The sequence below is a fragment of the Aspergillus pseudotamarii genome (genome assembly GCF_009193445.1).
Source record: "Aspergillus pseudotamarii strain CBS 117625 unplaced genomic scaffold BDV38scaffold_54, whole genome shotgun sequence".
NCBI classification, from domain to species: Eukaryota; Fungi; Ascomycota; class Eurotiomycetes; order Eurotiales; family Aspergillaceae; genus Aspergillus; species Aspergillus pseudotamarii.
In genome coordinates, this window is record NW_022475068.1 from 237939 (window position 1) to 258784 (window position 20846).

The 20846-nt window shown below is 46.0% G+C and overlaps 8 protein-coding genes across 8 annotated transcripts; 6 read left to right on the top strand and 2 right to left on the bottom strand.

Moving 5' to 3' along the window:
* The first annotated feature begins 810 nt into the window (after window positions 1-810).
* On the top strand, window positions 811-2526 carry BDV38DRAFT_255478 (SDR family oxidoreductase). The gene is made up of 5 exons (XM_032055419.1): window positions 811-1126; window positions 1191-1473; window positions 1548-1731; window positions 1797-2056; window positions 2115-2526. The coding sequence occupies exons 1-5, from the start codon at window positions 1026-1028 to the stop codon at window positions 2433-2435; spliced, it is 1149 nt and encodes a 382-aa protein (XP_031910511.1). The 5' UTR covers window positions 811-1025; the 3' UTR covers window positions 2436-2526.
* Window positions 2527-3110: 584 nt separating this feature from the next.
* Window positions 3111-6023, bottom strand: BDV38DRAFT_273615 (fungal specific transcription factor domain-containing protein; the record flags this gene model as incomplete). The annotated part of the gene is made up of 6 exons (XM_032057705.1): window positions 3111-3980; window positions 4060-4656; window positions 4900-5305; window positions 5553-5597; window positions 5776-5790; window positions 5878-6023. The coding sequence occupies 6 exons, from the start codon at window positions 6021-6023 to the stop codon at window positions 3111-3113; spliced, it is 2079 nt and encodes a 692-aa protein (XP_031910512.1).
* A 646-nt stretch (window positions 6024-6669) lies between these two features.
* On the top strand, window positions 6670-9329 carry BDV38DRAFT_273616 (tryptophan synthase beta subunit-like PLP-dependent enzyme; the record flags this gene model as incomplete). The annotated part of the gene is made up of 10 exons (XM_032057706.1): window positions 6670-6717; window positions 6797-6901; window positions 7019-7073; window positions 7119-7310; window positions 7486-7808; window positions 7839-8053; window positions 8096-8342; window positions 8397-8819; window positions 8859-8917; window positions 9254-9329. 10 exons carry the CDS (start codon window positions 6670-6672, stop codon window positions 9327-9329), a joined length of 1743 nt encoding a protein of 580 aa, XP_031910513.1.
* An 829-nt stretch (window positions 9330-10158) lies between these two features.
* Window positions 10159-11475, top strand: BDV38DRAFT_273617 (DUF3712 domain-containing protein; the record flags this gene model as incomplete). Its single annotated transcript, XM_032057707.1, has 4 exons — window positions 10159-10325; window positions 10377-10792; window positions 10948-11075; window positions 11167-11475. The coding sequence occupies 4 exons, from the start codon at window positions 10159-10161 to the stop codon at window positions 11473-11475; spliced, it is 1020 nt and encodes a 339-aa protein (XP_031910514.1).
* Window positions 11476-12121: 646 nt separating this feature from the next.
* BDV38DRAFT_285917 (MFS transporter) lies at window positions 12122-14046 on the top strand (the record flags this gene model as incomplete). The annotated part of the gene is made up of 7 exons (XM_032060579.1): window positions 12122-12505; window positions 12559-12825; window positions 12883-12902; window positions 12956-13287; window positions 13340-13625; window positions 13678-13948; window positions 14005-14046. The coding sequence occupies 7 exons, from the start codon at window positions 12122-12124 to the stop codon at window positions 14044-14046; spliced, it is 1602 nt and encodes a 533-aa protein (XP_031910515.1).
* Window positions 14047-14615: 569 nt separating this feature from the next.
* On the top strand, window positions 14616-15173 carry BDV38DRAFT_285918 (uncharacterized protein; the record flags this gene model as incomplete). Its single annotated transcript, XM_032060580.1, has 1 exon — window positions 14616-15173. One exon carries the CDS (start codon window positions 14616-14618, stop codon window positions 15171-15173), a length of 558 nt encoding a protein of 185 aa, XP_031910516.1.
* Window positions 15174-17236: 2063 nt separating this feature from the next.
* BDV38DRAFT_285919 (uncharacterized protein) lies at window positions 17237-17539 on the top strand (the record flags this gene model as incomplete). Its single annotated transcript, XM_032060581.1, has 1 exon — window positions 17237-17539. The coding sequence occupies one exon, from the start codon at window positions 17237-17239 to the stop codon at window positions 17537-17539; it is 303 nt and encodes a 100-aa protein (XP_031910517.1).
* Window positions 17540-18167: 628 nt separating this feature from the next.
* Window positions 18168-18705, bottom strand: BDV38DRAFT_285920 (uncharacterized protein; the record flags this gene model as incomplete). Its single annotated transcript, XM_032060582.1, has 2 exons — window positions 18168-18422; window positions 18637-18705. 2 exons carry the CDS (start codon window positions 18703-18705, stop codon window positions 18168-18170), a joined length of 324 nt encoding a protein of 107 aa, XP_031910518.1.
* Between the last annotated feature and the right edge of the window lie 2141 nt (window positions 18706-20846).

Here is a 20846-nt window from a genome sequence, read left to right on the forward strand (position 1 = left end):
AAAGAATCCATAACAAGAGAACGATCGACGGGAAGAGGAGAATGGATGGTAAACTAGATGTCTGAATAGGACGTTAGATGGTCGTAGAAGAGAAACAGAACTTAGATTGCGGTGAAGGCGCTAGACCATTTCTGGAAGGGTAGAAGTACTTCAAGTTAGTCGTAGTGCCAAGTCACGGGCAGTGGGAATACTAGTTAGTAGTAGTAAGGTCTTACTAGTAGCACATGCGCTTGAGATAGAATAAGAAAGTCCAAACAAGCCCCAGAGTAACAAACAGCGTGGAAACACCACGCTTTCAGATTTAAAGACCGCGCACAACCGTAGTAGATTAATTAAAACATGGAGGGACCCCATGTAGATAGGTATGAAACCAATATAGCTGTCTGACTAGAGAACTGTCAGATACTAACTTCAGTAATCACTAAGGTCGATCAGAAACTACTCGTTTCGCAATTGTACACACTGGACACATGACCCAGACAACCAAATTTAATGCATGTTGAACTTGGCACGGAAATGGAACGGAAATGGAACGGAAATGTTGCAATAATTCCGCCTCCGAACACCGAACGTGACCCACACCTTCCGCTTTGGGTTTACCCACAACACCGGAAATCCTCAAGTACTCGTCAGGCCACAGCCTATAATATTTTGGTAACTTTTCTAGTGCTGCAGATCTATTATATCGCCGCCCATCAGTGGTGCTGAAAGACACGCGGGCAAGTCAGAACGGCAGAGAACTACAACCATTATCTCCGAACAGGAGTCATGCAATGTTCTCATTGCGAGCTATCGCATTCTGCCACACCAGGGACCCATATGCACATCGGCAAAAGCGGCCAGTTTTGCATGGAAGTTCCGATTCTTGACCCATCCAGTCTCAGCGGGATGCCGAATGAGGTTATTGTCCACGATATGTGCTGCTGTATGATGAGACAGCCCATCTATAAAGAGGTTGAAGGCTGTCCTGTTTGATTTCGTCTATCTAACAACCTCAAGGATTTCCACATAAGAAAAGGTTCATCATGAGTCCCCTATCCGGCAATGTCGCTTTTGTCGCAGGTGCCAATGGCATCAGTGGTTTCGCAATCATCGAGCACCTGGTTCGGCAGCCTAAGACCGAGTGGTATGTTCAAACGGCGATCGTTTACATCGGTGAAGGGCCTCTTGTTCTAAGCAACTCGATATAGGTCGAAGATTATTGTGACTTCCAGGCGCCCCCTGGCATATTTCTGGCCGGACCCTCGCGTGGAATTTGTGGCCGTGGACTTCCTCGAACCGGGAGAGAAGATCGTCGCCAAGTTGAGGAACATCTGCGCGCCAGTTACTCATACATACTTCACCTCGTACGTGCACCATGATGACTTTAGGGTCTTGAAAGAAAAGAACGTACCTTTATTCAAGAACTTTATGGATGCGGTGGATGAAGTCTGCCCGAATTTGGAGCGGGTTTGCCTTCAAACCGGTGGAAAGGTTAGTCTCCCGTATTGCGATGCTTTATTGAGCTACTTGTGTTTGGTTGTGAAGATTCACTAAAAGAGCCGTAGTATTATGGTGTTCACCTTGGACCTGTCAAGTTCCCTCTATCGGAGGACATGCCCAGATACGACGACAAGGGCTACAACTTCTATTACGTCCAGGAAGATTATCTGAAGGAGGTGCAGAAGAGGCGAAACACGTGGTCCTGGAACGTTATCCGCCCGAACGCAATCAATGGATTTGCTCCTCACGGTTGGTCCATCTGGCAGTATGTGTGTACCTGTTGACTGAGCTAACTAAACTGTGCTATATCACAGCAAACGGGATGTCCGAAGCCCTGACTGTGGCTATCTACATGCTGATCTGCCGTGAGCTCGGCCAGCCCGCTCAGTTCCCGGGCAACGAGTATTTCTGGAACTCGATAGACGACAATTCTTACGCACCTAGCTTGGCTGATTTGACGATCCACGCTACGACAAAGGACCACTGCAAAAATGAGGACTTCCTTCATTGTAACGGAGACGTTTTCGTGTGGAAATATCTGTGGCAAGATGTTGCCAAATACTTCGGCGTGGAGGTATGTTATCTCATATACAGAGAAAAGACCGAATGGTTAGCTAACAGTCTCCATCTAGGCCCCTGAGCCTCAATTCAACAAGGCCGCCGGCCAAACTGATACTCTTAACAACGAAATCGACATGGTAGAATGGGCGAAAGACAAGCGTCCCATCTGGGAAGCCGTGGTGAAGAAATACGGAGGCAAGCTCGAAGCTTTCGACTGGGGCACCTGGGGCTTCTTCAACTGGGCAACCGGCAAGTCTTGGTGCACAATATCGTCTGTCAACAAGGCCAGGAAGTACGGTTGGCAGCGAACAGACGATACCTTCGAAACGTGGATTGAGACCTATCGGTCCTTTGAGAATGCGGGCGTGTTGCCTAGCCACACTGCCCTTTAAAGGCATTGCGTGAGTGTCGATGAGCGTTGAATAGTATATTTATTCGCGGTATGTTAGATATAGAGTTTGCAAGAAATGCAGCTATTGTGACTTATAGGATAGAACTTACAAAGATACGTTTGTTGGATTAAGGGAAAGGCTCTATAGAAGACAACTGCACTTTCGTTGACCAATCTGTGTTTGTATATCCATCTATATCAGTTTGAAGTGCGGTTTTAGAATAATATCCCCATAAACCTAGTGTATAGTTTAATATCAGGCCCCCGTACAAAGGTTGTGCGACCAAAAAATAAAATGCACAAAAGAATAAGACAAAATAGAACTAAATAGAAAAGAATAAAGCAACTTAATTGAACCGATCTATTTTGATGACTGGTACATAAGTAGGCCACGGCCAAGCAAATGATGGAGTATCTATAGACAAGCCCATACAAGCAATCTAACGGCTTCAGCAACGAATTTAAGAAATAAACTATCCATGAAGTACAGAGGCCATGGCAAAGTAAAACCACAGACTACAATTAAAAACGGCTACACGCCTTTGGTCTGTATCTACCTGAGTTTGAACGGGTAATCACCCCCATAAATTAAGATCTATCCAACAACACCTAAGCACGCATCTGCTCAGATACTATACACAAACCAAACCTCGCACTTGAAAAAGGAGGACCTAAACTAACCCTCAGGTGGTACCATAACATTAGACCCTAGATCAGTCCCAAACAAAGACTCCAGCCATCCCATCTCCATGTATGCAGTTCCATCCTGCTGCATCTCACCTGGTTGTGTTCCGGCCATCCATCCGTAGACATGACCATCCGGTATAAGGTCACTAGTAAGGCTCTGCTCGAAGTCAAAGTCCGTGGTCACGAGGTTCGTCGGCGTAACAGTCCATCCTTCGGAAGCATGCTGAAAATGTGTTGATGGGGCTATTGAATGGGGGGCATGCATAGGACTTGTGGTAAGGGAAGTTGTATTTTGATTCGTCAGTGCCGAAATCGGGATATAACTAGCATGAACAGTGGATGTGTGACTTGTAGGATTCTCAAGAGGAAGAGTAGTGGATGATGCCCAGGTTGTGGTTGATGTGGTCTGAGGGACACGGTTGGTATCCGTGGTATGGTTGTGGGATGATGGCTGCATTGAGGAACGACTCGACGCTCTATTTCTGGAATTAGACAGAACGGACGAAGTTATTTGATTTAGTCTTCGGATTGTTCGAATCATTTTTCCCGAGACCCATGTCTTGCGGCAGTAGTTCTCGAGTGAGATTGCAGCATGGAGTGTTATGTTGCCGTACATTGCTTTGAACGAGGGCTCTCGGATGATCAGGCCTAGGGTGACGACTGTGGCGCCGACTAGTGAGTGGAGGAAGGGGAATGCAGACGCCGTGTATTGGGGGATTTGTTTGAATTCCTGAATGATATTGCAGGCGATTCGGATGCAGGTGACTTCTGTTTCGAGGATGTCGGCGATAGATTCCTGGGGTGATGCTCGTTGTTGGAGGATTGGTTTTCGGATGAGGAGGCGGAGGGAGAGCCATCGCTGGGTATGTGGTTAGTAACCAAGGAATGGAATAATGGGTGGGAGGGGGTGAAGGAAGTAAGATAGAGAAGTTTCGTACGATTCGCATCAGCATCTGTTGCTTGGTAAGCCATCGAAGTGGGTTACTTCGCTCAAGATTGGGCGGCTCGGATTGATGGCTATCGGAGAACTCTGGTCGTACTTCCACTTGGGCTCGGGATATGAGTTGGTCTAGGTATTCTAGTAGACTTGAGCTGGGGATGACGTCCGTCATATTTGCACCGTAGATTGCCTCCCATATTTTCCCCACAACTCGAGAGTAGCGGATGGTCGCAGATAAATATGGTATTGGTGTGGTGGGATCTTTCGAAAGTGCTGCCTTGATGTCGTTTTCTAGCTCATTGCTTGTCTTGGAGTCTTCCTTGTGCCGGTTGAGCCATTCGTCGTCCAGATTCTGGGGATGAGGAGCATCGACATTGACATCTTGGATTAGGAATGGGTGGCCCGTCTCAATTGCTAATCGGCGATCAAGTGCATAAAGAGACCACCATAGTCGCCGAATCATCTCATCGTTGAAAGCTGACATACATCGGACGACCTTGGACCGATGAAAGCCTAGGTGATGTGCATGCGAGATGGCAAGCGCTAAGAATTTCTCCGCTCTTTCATTGGCGTCGAGTCGAAAAAGATATACGACCTGAGACAACCGGGAAAAGTCAGCATCTTGTGTATAGTGCTATTCTGAAGTCAGACCGTGTACCATCAATGCGTAAGTTTGCAATGTAATGATAGGTCTTGAACACGCCCGAAAGCAGCCGACAAGGTCTCCAATAAGGTCCATTGCGGCCTCGAAGATACTCCATCCAGCAGAGTGCTTGCCCTCCTCACTGCTTACTCGAGGTGATTCGGTACATCTTCCAAGTGCGATACAAACCCATACTTGAGCGACCATCATCCGGTAATCCTTGCTTCTTTGAAACTCATGCTCCGTGGAGGAAAAGCCAGAATTCCACATGTTGGCATAATTAGCCCATAGGCTTGGAATGTGAAGGAAGGGATACAAAATGTGAACCTCATCGCAGAAGGTCTGCATGTACCCATCCCATTCTTCTTTGCGTGGATGGATGCCACATGTATTCAAGATTCTTCGTATATCGACTGTCTCATGCGTCTCTCTAGAGCCACCTGCCGGGGAGCTTGGCGCAGTCAAAGATGTACCTGATGCCTGACAGGACATAAGACGCTCTGCATGACCATACCTGACATCCGTACGCTCCAGGTAGCCCTCAATTTGATCCAGGGTGTGGTTAATAGAAGATTCACCTGAGAAAGCTGGTACCTGTGATCTAGCAGCATTTGAGACATCAGAATTGATGTTCCGCTGTACGCCAGTCTCTAGGAGATTGGTTGACTCGTCGGTTCCTAGTTCTTTGTCAACTGGGCTTCCTTTGTCGCGGCCTACTGACTCCAAGACTAAGCTTAGTTGATGCTCAATCCGACTAAGTCGAGACGCAAGGTCTCTTGCAGTTAGTCTGATCGTACAGTTAGCTTAACTCTATTAAACGGGCGCAGTAATATGGCCAAGGCTCATACTGATCGTCCTGACTATGAAAGCCAGCGTCCGCATTGGCCAGCTCCCTGTCGGGAAATCCAGACTCCGTCAGCCCGGTTGTTCGGCGGCGCCGCATGTCGATTGTCTGCATGAGGCAATCTCGGCCATTGAGGACACATGGTCGACAGGGGATGCACCCATCGCACTACAGTCATTCCACGGCCTTAGGGACAGATCAAACACAGACCATTTTGGCTTTCTCACCTTGATTTTTCTCCTCTGGCATTGGCCACTGGAAAACAGGCTCGAGGTGTCAGCGACGTGGCTGTAACGTATTATTTTCTGGCTCCGTACCAAGCTTTTGACACGTATTTTCCTCGTTTGTGGCGCTTTGGAGCAGGTTCATTTGGCAAGCCCTCGTGGCTGTCGGAAGTTCTATCATCATGCTCCCGGTTGTCCCGAGGTTGATGCTGCTGGTTCGCAGACTTCCTGTCGGGCTGTTGTCGCACCATTCTTCGGATCAGACATCAATATAAATGCTCTGCGCTAACATAGCGACGATACTTCGCTGGGCTCGATCACCAAATCAAGTGATACTGGAAAGAGTATGTCTTAGAGCGACGATCCTTTAAAACTCGTGACGAACAGCCTTGCTTAGTCATCGCCTGTTATGCCGGAGTCAAGTACCGGAGTTATTATTGCTATGCTTGATCACTGTTGCATTTGTTTTATATTTAAATACACAGTGATCACGGTGTCAGACCAATCATGCTGAACTTACAGTTTCTACTAGTATTTACCAGAGTAAAAGAGTAATGAGGTGACCTGCGCGTCATGAGGTTGCCAAGACATATATATAAAGTAACTCAGGCCAGCGCGCTTCATGAGAAATACGGAGACATGTCCCAAAAAGTAATCGGACAAATGGGCCTCTTCGTAATCCCTGGCCAAATGGTCCCCTGATGACAGGCTCACTTGTTCCATTACAGGTTTTGGAATGCACCTCTGTAACCTTATTCACTTGATATGAACTCTAGTTCATCATGGCTGCCGACCATCGATATAAAATGTTCCAAGGACCACCACAGTTGACTCTGAACCTTTGAGTATTTTCCAACTCAATGGATCTGCCAGCAGAGTATCTTCATTTCTTTGAATATGGAGGGTATCAAACAAACATTTACACAATGCAAAGAAGGAAATCGGGTATATATTCGTGTGGTAGCGGAAGCTATCTGTAGTTATATGATACTATTCAGGAAGGCATTGTTGACTTATAATATAGCCTACCTTTGTAACCTTTGTTAGAGCTGGATTTCCTACAGTTGAAGAGGCAGTAGACATTACATTGGGATTGGAGGCTGGGGGTGCAGGTATGAAATACAGTTTTGTCGACTCAATTGACATATCTTGTTAGCCTTCGCTTCGCAGATATTCTTGAGCTCGGTGTTGTTAGTAGTCTCAAGTGCTATTTGATACCCACCGTTCTTTCTAACATCAGTGCCAGCCTTTCACGGACCCCTTCGCGGATGGGCCTACGATTCAGACCGCAAATACCGTTCGTTGATCATATGTATAGCAAGCGCTTGCGAATAATGTCACGATAGAGTCCACCCTAGGGATGGTAACAGAAGCTCAGCAAACAGGTCTTAGAGCGCCGGTGCTATTAATGGGTTATTACAACACACTTTTGAGCCATGGCGAGGAGCAATTGCCGAATGACTGTCGTGCGACTGGTGTAAATGGCTTAATTGTGATAGATCTTCCTCCGCACAAGGCTGTGAAATTCAGGAATCTTTGTGCGAAGGGCGGGTAAGTCATGATACGTTCACGATGAAGTACTCTCACTGGCAATTGTATATAGACTGTCGTACGCTCCTTGTAAGCTCTTCTCACATTAGTCGTCCGACCTATCTAGCTTCTAATACTTTATTCCAGCCACTTCCGAAAACTGACTGAAATTTCCCTGCAAAGTTGCGGACTCATTCGTCTACATCGTATCGCGTATGGGTGTCACGGGTGCAACAGGTACTCTAAATGCCGATCTACCCCAGCTATTGAAACGGACCAAGCAATACAATGGCAATGTCCCAATAGCAGTTGGTTTTGGTGTCAGCACACGAGATCACTTCTTGAGTGTAGCCAGCATAGCAGATGGTGTTGTTATCAGCAGTCGAATTATCACAACCTTGACCGAGGCGGCTCCTGGAGATCGGTCCAAACCTGCGGAGGAATACTGTGCTGGGGTATGGGGAAGGAGAAATTTCCTACAATGTCGAACCACTCGAGGAGTTGGTGTTATTGAGGCATCGAATGAAGCTCAAGAGACTAATACTCCCGTGCATGTGAATGGTACCACTTATTCAAAGGGCAGCCAGTCAGGATTGCTTGATGAACAGGAGGCAATTAATTCTGAAGGAGAAGATCCAAAAGTCTTTCCTGCAGTATTTGGTGAATTTGGGGGCTCGGATTCCCCAGAATTACTAATGAGTTGCCTATCAGAACTGGAGGCAGGTTTTGAAAAACTTACGAACGATCCCGAGTTCTAGGCAGAATTTCGATCATACTACCCCTACCTAGGAAGGCCTGGGCATCTTCATGTCGTGGGTCGCCTTACTGAACAGGTTGGCGGAGCCACTATTTGGTTGAAGCGTGAGGATCTGAACCATACTGGAAGTCATAAAATTAACAACGTTCTGGGAAAGGTTCTTCTGGCTCGCCGGCTGGGTAAGACTGAAATTATTACTCAGACTCGGGCTGGCATGCATGGTGAAGCAACTGCCACAGTCTGCGCTAGATTCAACATGAAGTGCACCGTCTTGATGGGAGCAGTAAGTCTACAGGCTGGAAACAGTGTTACAAATTTGTAGCTAACAGCTTTATAGGAAGATATCAGGAGACAAGCACTGAACGGATTCACGATCAAATTACTTGGTGCTGAGGCCATTCCTGTCGAGGCAGGCTCAAAAACGCTTAGAGACGCCGTCGACGAAAGTTTTCGAGTTGTTGTTGCGAAGGTGGACACTGCATATCATATTCTCGGTTCAGCTATTGGCCCACACCCCTTTCCTACGATCGCGCGCACTTTCCAGACTGTCATTGGAGATCAGACGAAGACACAAATGCTGGAACAACGAAATAAACCACCGGATGCGGTTGTTGCCTGCATTGGTAGGGCAAGTAATCACTCAGGAATGTTTTATCCGTTTATTAATGATCCAAGTGTGAAGCTTCTGGGAGTTGAAGCAGGGGATGACGGCCTTGAGACGAAGAAACATGCCGCTACTCTAATTGGAGGCACTAAGGGGGTCTTACATGGGAGTAGGACATATATGTTGCAGGATTAGCATGGACAGATACAAGGTACCCATTCCATCTCAGCTGGTCTGAGCTATGCTGGGGCCGGGTAAGTAGAGCCAGCATATTTCCCTGATGTGTGACGTGATTAATGATATCACATTTCTGTCTCGCTCTCTTTCTGAACAGGCCAAAGCTAAGTTCTTTGGAACGACTTAGGACATGCAACATTTATTGCCGTTACCGATGATCAAGCTTTCGAGGGCTTCGAAGATGCTCACTGAGATGGAGGGGATTATTCTCGCTCTAGAGACTGCTCATGCTGTTTTGGGGCGCTGTTGAGCTGGCCAAGACAATGAAGACCAAGTATTGTTATCTGTGTGAGTGCAAGAGGGTATGTCTATTCCACAATGCACCTCGTACTCCCAACTGACTTGTACGCAAGTGACAAGGACGTGGAGAGGGTGGCGGATGAACTGCCTAGGCTTGGACCTGAAGTTGGGTGGGAATTGAGGTTCTAAAAACCCTAGGCGAACAACAATTGTCGTCCGACCGATCATGTTGGCGTTGATCAAAGTTGTGTTGGGGAGAAGTAGCAAGTGGAGATTTGGTTGACGCGAAATATGATATATCCGACACGTTGTCAGACGTAGCAAGGTCAAATGATCGCCGATACGCTGCTAAGCAGGTTGCATGTTACCAAAAATATTACTTACAGGAGAGTCGATAGTTCATTCACCAATCATCACATTTACCACAAATAAGATGGATCTTTCTTACATACAGAGTAGATATTACCGCTGGACAGCGGGGTCCCGTGCTGATCACCTCCCTTCTTAGGGCCTCCGTCCGAGGTCTATCTGAATTCCGTGGTCGTAACCGAGCATACCAAATAGTCTTTAAAAAGCATTCTGCCTTCAATATGAGGTCCATAGAGATCTTAGTGAAGGAAGGCTTATTGCTCATGAAATCGTTTAATCTATTCCCAACAAATATGACATCATCCATCGAATTTCCATGGTCCATGCCGCGTAATTCAAGATATATCATATCCCATTGATCGCATCTCATGTGAAAGGATCAGCATCAGGACTTGGCCCCACGGGGTATGACCGCTTCCAACAAGTTCAGACGGCAATTCAATTGCCACGGCAACTTTAGGAAGGACTCTTTTCTAATCCTCGTTCCCCCCACCCCACTTGTCTGAGTCTTATACCAACTTTTGCGATAAGCAACTGAATTCCAAGTGCAGAACCCGTGACCGAAACCTAAATCGGCGGTGAGCTCAACCCTTGCGTCTTTGCTTGGGAGAACGAAGTCCAGGAAATAATCCATGGCACTCTGTTGAATATGTCCAAGGGCAATTCTGAGCAAAGCTCATTAAAACAAGAGGAGATCGGGAGCACTGTCGTTCCAAAACCAACATTATTTCAAAGATGGAAGGCCCATATGAAGAAATGGTGGTGGCTATATCTGATCGGTCTGGGCTGTATTGTCCTGGTCACCGTTCTTCCACTGTGAGCCTCACTGCTTCATACATCTTCGAACCCAGTTAACCAGTCAAAAAGGGTTTACGTTGGAGTTCCTAACATTGCCAATGATCGCATCAACAAGTACAAATTCGACTTCGACGGCTTGTCGATCACAAATCCCACGCCTAACTCGTTCCATGTGCGGCAATCGCAACAGTTCCATGTCGGGATGGGTAGTGGACACCTCTCTGAGTTTGATGCCTCGATATACTACTCGGGGTCTGATACTTCGTTTGCTGTTCTGCCTTTCCCCCGCATCGACTTCGGGAACGATGCTTATCTCGACATTGACCAGGATCTGGACTTGTCTTGCGTCAGCTGTTTCTCAAAGCTGGCTGAAGATGCAGTTAGAAACGAAGAAATTTCAGTTCTCATTACTGGAAAGCCATCCCTCAAGGTGCAAGCACTTCCCACTGCCCATTTGGACATCCACAAAACGGTGACCTTGCCGGGTAGGTTCTTGCATACTTTACTTGCCCAATTTTCGGCATACGGTACATCAGTAAATGGCTAATGACTTCTCGCCTTATATAGGACTAAATGTTGAGGGTTAGTCAGTCTGTGTCGCTATTTGCTATAATCCTACTAATCAGGTGGCTTATTGTAGAATTTATGAAACGTGACGACGCGTTTAATGTTACCAAGCTTGATCTTTTGAATCCTCGTATGAATGATGGGTACAATGTAAACGCCACGATTGTCTTCAATACCCCAGCCGCAATTAGTGTTGAACTGGTAAGTCGCGACTCCATCCCGCTTACAAGCCTTCAACGGATGGAACGTTCCTTATTGTCAAGTGAAATATGCTAAAGCCCGGTCAACGAAGGGTACCGTCAGCTTCAATCTTACCATAGATGACTCGGAGCTGGGTTATATTGACATCCCGGATCTGACTCTTCGGAACGGCACATCAACTGCAGTTGTGCTTGGTGACTTGGACATACAACTTCTCATTCGAAAGGGATTGTGGGAGAGTAGTAATTCCAACTATGGAAAGGTCACGATCGGTATTCACGGTAATCGAAGCGTGTACAATGGGGAAGAAATTCCCTACTTCACAGCGGCTGTCAAGGCAATTTCGGCATCGACAACAGTTGACTTGTTTGACTATGTCTCCGACATCCTAGGCGGGTGAAACAATGTTGTGTTTCTGTGTATCATTTCATCAAATGTGCTCGCGGTACTTCTGGGGAGACCATTACCCCAATTTCTCCATTTGGTTGCTGCTACTTTTCGGAAGCCTCTTACTCTCCTTTTATAGTTCACGGGCAGCAGGCGTCATTTTTCGGTTAGACAATGATAAAGCTAGCTTTATCTATTTAGGGTCGTAAAGGGGTAGCGTGAGTGCTGGTATACATGAGGTTAAGTCATGGTAGAATTTAGATTAGCTAAATCCATATTTTGACATGCGTCTAGAATTTGTATCTCAGTGGGAATTTTGGATCGAACGCATAGCGGCGTTCTTGTGGAAGCTTAACACTTGGAGTATGCACGGAGTTCCGACCATGGCTTGGGCGGGTACGGAGATAGGACTTGAAGGTGGAGCTTTATTGGACAGAAGAGAAATACAGATCGGAATTCCGAACTAAGGACACTGATCAATGTATCGATCCCCTCTTGACCAGTGCGTATATAAAATGTTTGACGTGTACTCTGAAATAAAGGATTAAATCAACTATATCCTCCCCGATCTCAGTGAGAACAAAGCATTCATTCATTCGCTGCTATTCCTCTCACTTGCAAAAACGGAGAACGGACTGTGAATCTCCGCTATCTTAACGATGGACATCCTACTTCGCGAAAGCTCATTCGGCCGGTTACTCAATATGGTATCAAATGGCCGATTATTTCCAGATCGCGATCTTGATATCTCAAAGCATGAGGAAACTACGAGCTCAAGCTCTTCTACTTCCCTTGGAGACGCTCGCCACATATTGGTCGATTTCAGCGGGCCTGAGGATCCAGATATGCCTAGAAATTGGCCCACCTTAGCCAAGACGGTCGTGATGGTGGATGTTATGTTGTTGAACTTCAGCTTTTATGCGGCGTCGGCAATTTTCACACCAAGCATACCAAGAATTGAGGAGGTCTTTGGCGCTACCACTGCCGAGGCTACACTGGGACTCTCGCTCTTCGTTATTGCATATGGAATTGGGCCACTTATTGTACGTATGCATGCTGAAGTGTTGGAGATACACTAATGATCGGTGTACTCTAGCTTTCGCCTTTATCGAACTTGCCGTCTATCGGACGGACACCAGTCTATGTCCTTGGTTCTCTTGCGTTTTGTTTGTTTAACATAGGCACCGCGCTAGCAAAGAACCTACATACTGTTCTTATATTGAGATTCTTTGGTGGCTTTATTGGGAGTGCGCCGATTAGTGTAGGTGGCGCTACGCTGATGGAGGTATATGGACCCACCGAGATTCCGTATGCCATAGCCTTGTATGCAGTTAGCGGAGTGTGTGGACCCATTCTGGGACCGGTATGCAAAGCCCTGCAAATCTAGCTTTTCATGCATCTACTTACTATAGCATAACAGATTATTGGGACACTGGTAATGTAGGTATTCAACCTGCCTTAAGGACAGCCTCATACTGATGACCCACATCTAGAGAGCGTTGGAATACATGGACTGCAACTCTATGGCTTCTTTCCGGTGTCACAGCTTTCACGACCATATTTATCTTTGTTTTGTTACCTGAGACGTTATATTCGAATATCCTTCTTCGTCGCGCCCAGCGACTCCGTAACCAGACAGGAAATCCGTCTTACCAAAGTCCAGCGGACCTCGACACACCGGAGTCTAATCTGGCTATACGCATACTAAAGCAAACAATAGACGACTTCAAGCTTTCCTGTATGGACCCGGTCATCCTATTTGTTAATATGCATACTATGTTAATATACGGGGTTCTCTACCTATGGTTTGAGTTCTTCCCATTTGGTATGCCACCATTCGAACAAGACCTATTTCCTTCGGCTTACGATTACCCCAGTTTTTGACGGAATTTACCACTTCACCGCAATTCAGCAAGGCCGTAGGTATTCTTCTAGCCTCCTTAAGACTCACCTTAACTGTTTTCCAGTTGCATTCTTTGGTATCCTTGTCGGCGCAGTCATATCCGTCATTGTATACGTGCTGTGGTTATATTTCTCCTACCAGCCACGAGTTGCAAAACCAGATGCTATTGTTGAACCAGAAGCCCGCCTTGTCCCTGGCCAGGTCGGAGCCATCTGCATCCCGGTTTGCCTCTTTATGTTTGCATGGACCTCTCGTGAAAGGTAAGTTCATCAGGAAGCGTCTCTCAGACCAAACACTAAGGAAGGATACAAGCGTACACTGGATTGTCCCTATCATTGGTACAGCCTTCTTCGCACCTGGATTCTACCTCACCTTCCAATCAATCCTTAACTACCTAGGAGAATCGTATCCCAGATATGTGGCAAGCGTCTTCGCCGGCAACACATTCTTCCGAAGTTCGTTCGGTGGAGCGTTACCTTTAGCTGCCCCGAGGATGTTACAGTCACTAGGAATTGGATGGGCGTCCAGTACGCTAGGATTCATATCCATTGCAATGGTTCCTCTGCCATTCATCCTGGAACGCGTAAGCTACCTAGTCTGTCTCTTGAAGGCCAACCTCTCTAACTCATATTGAAACAGTACGGTAAGAGACTGCGCTCATGGAGCAAGTACGCAAACTAGCGACTGGTGACAAATGAATGCTCAGACAAATGACCCTCAGCCAAGCACTGTCGAAACCGTCGATGATATGAACCAGGCTATCTTCGTGGATAACGCAGAATTGCCCTGCAGAAAACACCTCATTATACAGAAAGGAAAGAAGATATGATCCCTCGTCACACGGCCAGGGTGTTGGGACGATGTCGTCACGGCACCAGGAATCGTTTAGGCAGTACCAAACTACTCCGAAAGTACCGTTCGCATATAGAGCCGCTCTAAAACAGAACCTTGTTGAGCTGGCGTTAACATATCAAACTGCATGTTGCTTTATAATCTATATATATAATAATAATAGTCTTTGGGCAGTTGACCTTTACCTGATCCAGATTGCAAAGGAGCTGCGTGACGAAAATGGAAGTCGCGCTCCAGCTGTAGAATCATCCAACATGAGGGTTGCGTTCAAAGGTTTCTTACCTACGAACACCCCCAGAAATCCACACAGTCTTTCATTGATCCACCAGATCATTTTATTGCTATTCTATATCCGCTGTATTACTACAACACACTTTCAAATTTCCTCAAGGTCATCCATGGCTCCCAAACGCACCTACAAGCGCACCACCAAGTACGACGGGCATCGTGCGAAAGACACGGGAAAGGGCAAAAAAGGCGGCAAAGGCAAAGGCAAAGGCCAACAACAACCGGGGGCTAAAGACCAAAACCCAGCCACTGAAAGAGGCAAATATTGCTATGCAAAGGTTACAGCACATGTGGCACGCCGGGACGGCTACCTGCTGTTTTATCAAGCCTGTGGACGTCTTATTTTACGATCAGAGTGGGAGGTCTTTTACCGTTCGAGTTTATACTCCGAGGATGAAATCAAGGCCGAAGATGGACACATTATGTCTGTTCTGGTGAACTCAAATGGGCGTGAGCCAACCGAAGAGGAAGTCTTGGACAGCTTTTGGGAAGCTCTTGAACCAGCTCAGGACGAGATCAGGAAGGTTAATGCGAGGCAGTGGGACGTATACCAGGACGTATACAAAACCGCGGTAGAGGTTGGTCTTGAAGAGGTCCAACAGCGTCTCTTGATAGCATTCGATAATCTTTTCATAATCGATATGTCTCAGGACCCCAGCGTTGTCTAGAGGCTTGGCCTCCGTCGGCAGCTTCAGTTGGTGTTTACGGGCACCATTTTATCTTTCGAAGTTGCTGGCATTGGTATTCTATGTGCGCTGGAACTTGCTATTTCCCTTTTATTGGAGTATGAAGCAATAGATATCGAGGATAGGCCGGGCGATCATTGAGACAATTTGGAACAATGTTCTTTTCATTACTAGTATGGTTATTTTGGCCGCATACTGTTTTGCTTTTGCTTTCGGTCGAGGGTATGAATTGTGGGTGAATGGTTACTCTTATGTACTGATATTACTATCTCCGGAACTGATTGAAATCCAGAAAAATAAAAAAGGCCACTAAGGCCCCAAGAAGAACCAGTGTCAAGCGTAAATCCCTCCCAGCGTGTATGGTAGCCCTATAACATTTGGTTTTGATGTCGCTATCCAGACAAATGCCAAGTAGACAATCTCACCCACTTATGTTGAATGGTATGCCCTAAACACATACAAGGATACGTAATACATATCTCTGCCACTAACAGCGCACTATAAAGTATTGCGTGAAGGGCATGGGGCGTTGCGCAATTATCGTTATTCTGTGCAACAGACCTATCCTCGGGCACTGTTATAGCAGGTTTTCTATCAATCCTACCATATAGAGAATGTTTTACTTGACCTCTGACCCCTGCGCAGGGAGGACTACAGCCTGGATGCTTCACTTTAGTTCAATATTTGCAAAATATGCTGGGCTGACGATAGGAACGCAAAACGAAAGGAAGACGAAAATGGGATCAAGAACCCAGTAATAGGGATCATCAGAGGAAGATACCTGCCTGTATCCAACCCGCTTACTCTATACTGCGCCTTGAACAATCTGCGGGCCTCCTTATTCTTTAGTATCTTCGTGTAGAGGTATTTCAGTTGCATCTCTCTGACAATATCCAGATCTCGTATTATACATATGTATAATACCAAGTACCCTGCATCTAGTCTTGGCTTTCTCCTTAGCTGTGATGGACAAACATGTCTCTACACCTGTTTTCCAAGATACCCGACCCCGACCCACGACCCCAAACTGATTAACCCACCCCTATTTACCAGTTTTGTCCTTCCTTCGCAATGTAGCCTGCTCATACGGTCTCGGCAAAACCAAGTAGATATACGCTTGAAAAAGGCTTGGTTTCAGAAGTCCATTGTGGTTCCTGATATATTCCATGAACATAATGGCCGTTTAGAGAAGGTCTCTTTGTTTAAATCCAAATGTGTGGGTAAGACACGGCATAAGAGCCAGATGATAGCAGTTTTGATTATCATTGTACAAAACTCCGGAAGGCCCCATTTTAGAAACTTGGTGTTAGACCAGCAGTATTCCAGTGGAATTCCTCCGCCTATATGGAGCAGTTTCAAGAGTGTACCCCAGGCTAAACTCGCTTCCGACGGAAACTTCCTTCTTTTGTATCGGAAATTGGACAAGGGCAAGACCCCAGAGTGGCACAGACCTGCTACCGATTCCCATGCCTGTATATACCGACCTCTGTGACACTGTACGGATACACATAGCCCGGATATAGCCCGCTTTGAGGTCGGACACACTTCATGCTCCTTGGATTAGGAAACTAAACACAAGATGAGTGCCTATTGTACCAGGTACTCTCCATAATTATGTAAATATAGTAGTGGACAAAGCCTTCGAAATTGTGGCGAATCTATAAATTCCGCTTCGCCTAGGTGAAAATCCCGAAGGAGCTAACTTCTAGAGCCAGGCTATGGAACCCGCAAGTGTTATGTATTTGGGTGAAAAAAGTTACATCTACATATTCCAGGAGTTCTCCATGACTAGCAAGCGCTTCTGAAGCTCCCATTTACCTAGGATTACAGCTCGGTATAGGCATAAATAACATTCCATGCCTCAACTTCGTTGAGCCCATACCATCTTCCAAAATTCTGCTTACCGTCTACCTTTCTTATATGTTTTCAAAGATTTACTTGATCAAGCCATACAATCTCGAGTTATATGGACGAATCATCACAAATCTGCGATAATAAGAAAACCAAAGTAAACTTCTGACTCGGAAGACTTCCACATACACAAAATGCCTTATTGGACACGTGTTAGAAGTCTGTCTTCTTTCGGAATCAACTCTGTGACTCTAGGCACACGCGAAAGATATACCATGTCCCAGTTCCTCCGGGAATGCCTTTCACTTGCTAAGCGTGGTGAACTGGAAATCAATCAATATTGCATTGACGAAGATGAATACGACAACGAGATACGGTTGGAGGATTGGGCAGAGGCCTGGGGTAAACCGACGTTGGAATATGCGTCGGTCTGTATGAGGAAGAAATTGCTAGAAGAGATCGCTAGCTATGAATGCACTACGAGGTCGCCCCCGTAGGACAGATTTCGGTTCTGCGTGATATGAGAATACAAGATCCCCAGTGCTGAAGATGTCCTGGTGCTTGAGACCGCAAATGTTCCAGCGGCCTTGGATCACTTCCAGGGATACTTATTGTTATGGGAGACCATGTGATGCTTAGCTATGCCATTTTTTGTTCCCCCCTCACTTAATGATACCCAATAATACATTGGAGCTGCTTTCTTCAATCTCCAGACTTCACCATCGTTTCCGACAACTTCGCTCTTGCATTAGCCATAGTGCCCCCACCTCCTCTGTGTTTATAGAACATAGTAATAGCGGAATATGGTTGCAAAACCAAAGCCTTTTCAGAATATACATATTCCTTATTTACAAGGCGGTAGAATTGTATTGTGTTGCAATCATCATGGTGATCTATTTCTCCTAAAGCTCATACTAAGCTGGCTAGACTTTGCCGCACTACTTTGTAATCCCCCGCTCGACAAGCACATCCCTCTTCAGACTTCACACACTGCCAGCATAAATGAGCCACTTAGATCCAGTTGAAGGTCTTCCAACAATCCGCAGTCGGGTATGGTCCCCAAGTCAATTTGTCCGCAGCACTACGGACAACCTGGATTCTCGCATCCTGCGATCCTTTGAAAGATTAAGTCCCCCCGTCGACCTTAGCGGTTGACACAGTGATGACGGCGTCGACCGAATCAAAGTCAGCGTTCATAAGTCCCGGCCATTCATCAGCCAGGTTTGCAGGGCCATACATGATCTTATCATTCTTCCCATCGACCCTGACATATTTTGCTCCCTCGCAAAGATAGGCTTCGTTCTTCTGACCCGGAACAGATACTGCGACGTCGATAGTATTGAAGCCAACACTGGAAAGACCCTTCCATTTTTCGGTGATCTTGAGAGGTCCTTTAGTAATGGCATCGTCATGTCCTGCTGTGAACTTGACACGGGCGACACGACCATCAAAAAAGAAGTAGAATTCGGTTCGAATGGGATGAAGGCTTCAACAGTCCCAAATCCTGCCTTGGTAACGGATGACCAGTACTCGGAGATCTTTGATAGACCCCATGTTATCTTTTCTTCCCCGATATAGGGAGTCCATTTGATACGTGCGTAACGTCTCCCAGAGAAGACGTAGGCCACTCAATGTTCTCCTGGAAGAAAGCTGCGTCGACCATTGTCACGTGTTATGGGGGAGGGTTGTATAGCAAAGATTGGATAATACTGAGGATTATGGTTACTCGGGCAGTGAAATGAAATCTTTGATAACCAAGTTAAGAGATCCATGAACGGGGAAAAGAAGCAGATATATATACTTAATGGTCGATATTGCTCTTACTCTAGGTCGGTGATCTCGGTGTCTTGCGTGGCCCGTTGATCAGGTTCCGAATATTCCAATTGGCTTAGTCCTTGACTACAGTTTGGGACTCGTGTAGTTCAACGGGAAGTATATTTACCAAATGAGTGTGGATGCATAGGCTGACATTCAATGACGATCCCCTTCTGTCTGCTCTAATACTGCCTCTATCAATGCGAATATATTATCATAACCCTGAACAGTACTACGAAAGCATGCTCTTCTAAGTTGATGCCTTTTTTTTTTGGTCCGCATTTTGCCCAATTGGACTTGAGCCTATCTGTACTGGAAAACCCCAATAAGCACGTATCCCAAGCTATCAAATGCTGATATCTGGTCTAGATTCCCTCTACGCGTATGTATGAATACCCAAACGTTGCAGATAATCAACTATCCATATTTTACCCCACATCTTCCGCATCATGTGGCGCCGAATAGCTCAGCGTCCGAATACCTGCTGCATAGGCGACATCTGGATATGTTGTGCAATGTCTACAGAAAAACGACACGGTCCTGTTTTGGTGATGTAAGAATTTTCATCAGGTAGCTATGAGAACGATAACAAGGGATGATGTGGATTGTGCTCTGCTTGCCAATGTGGAGTGAGAGAATTTACGTAACATAGAAGCCACTGTAGTTGTATAAAAGCCAGGGCTAGCGTCCAAGGTTACATGCAAGGAATAGTGGACAGCGGCCCTAACCTGGTGGTTCCGAAACCTTCATTTACCAATACCGTGGAAAGAACTAAGGTATTCAGAGGTCAACAACTCAGTAGAGTGAAGGATGGTCATCGGAGACCTTACATAGTTTGCTATCTGCCTTTCCCTTCATATGAGCATGGTAACTTGCCCCGCAATTTGGAACATGGTCAATCGTGTCTAGAATTTTGTGTCTGTATAATTGGCAAGACTAGTAAGGTTAGTGAACTTTCTTCCGGTTCGCTGCTGGCTATCAATTAGGTGAAGGGAATCTTTAACTACCTCTAGTGTCTATTCTCATGTTTCAGCAGCCAAAGAAAGTCCAAATGACCTCCTGGAAGACATCCTTCGGTAGTGTATTCGAAGCAAGTCGAGTTTAACAAGTCATGCTAAGCCTTCAAAGGATTAAGGCAGCGGGATGACCTTCTAGCGCGATGTATAAGATCCAGGCAATAACGAAGATGGAACAATTCAGCTTTCATCCACAAGACCTAGGTCGGCATAGATGGCCATCACCACCAGTACTTGGTATATTGCATGGGGGCTAGAGCAACATTCATTCTCAGTAGAAAGTAAATCCTGGAACGGTACATTCGTCTCTAGTGGCAAAATACCTTAATTGAATACACAAAGTAGAGTTATTCGACTTTGGAATATTGTTGAAAAGAAACCATATGCAAACCTGTTTACATATAAGTTTTGTCCCAGGATCTATATTTGTATCAAACAACAAACACATGATATTTACATCCGGTGATGGGATAGTTCGATTAGCGAGCCTGGGTTAAAGCTGTTTTCTGGTAGAGGAGACTTAAGGTAGAATATGTCGGGCTCTTGGGGAATCATCTGACGGAAGTACGATTGCGACCATGTACGGTTCAAGAAAACATTGAACTTGTACGAAGGGGGATACAACATATAGCTTAACCTTAGTGATCCATGCAACAGTCATCGTTAAGACTCAGGGATGATATAGATGAAGCCTACCGAAAACCATACAACACGGCTGGTACTAGTTATCATGATATGTTTGTGGGTCAACCCGATTTTGAGAATAATTGATATCAATCATTGCGGTCTTCTACCCTAGGCCCAATGGCAACCCCATTTGCGGGTAATCCCGAAATACCCTAACAATACCTAAAGGCTCCGCAAGGGACAATGACGAGCGGGCTCCTGCACTAGTCCATAGTGGTAGAATATGAACGATGTATATATATGAAGCACCGCGATTCTACCCCTTAATGTTAATGTGTTTGATAGC

Excerpts from the sequence above, each read along its gene's own strand:
- BDV38DRAFT_255478 (XM_032055419.1), top strand. The coding sequence starts at position 1,026 with ATGAGTCCCCTATCCGGCAATGTCGCTTTTGTCGCAGGTGCCAATGGC. Across the intron at positions 1,474-1,547 it reads GCCTTCAAACCGGTGGAAAG|TATTATGGTGTTCACCTTGG; the intron begins GTTAGTCTCCCG and ends AAAGAGCCGTAG. Across the intron at positions 1,732-1,796 it reads CAATGGATTTGCTCCTCACG|CAAACGGGATGTCCGAAGCC; the intron begins GTTGGTCCATCT and ends GCTATATCACAG.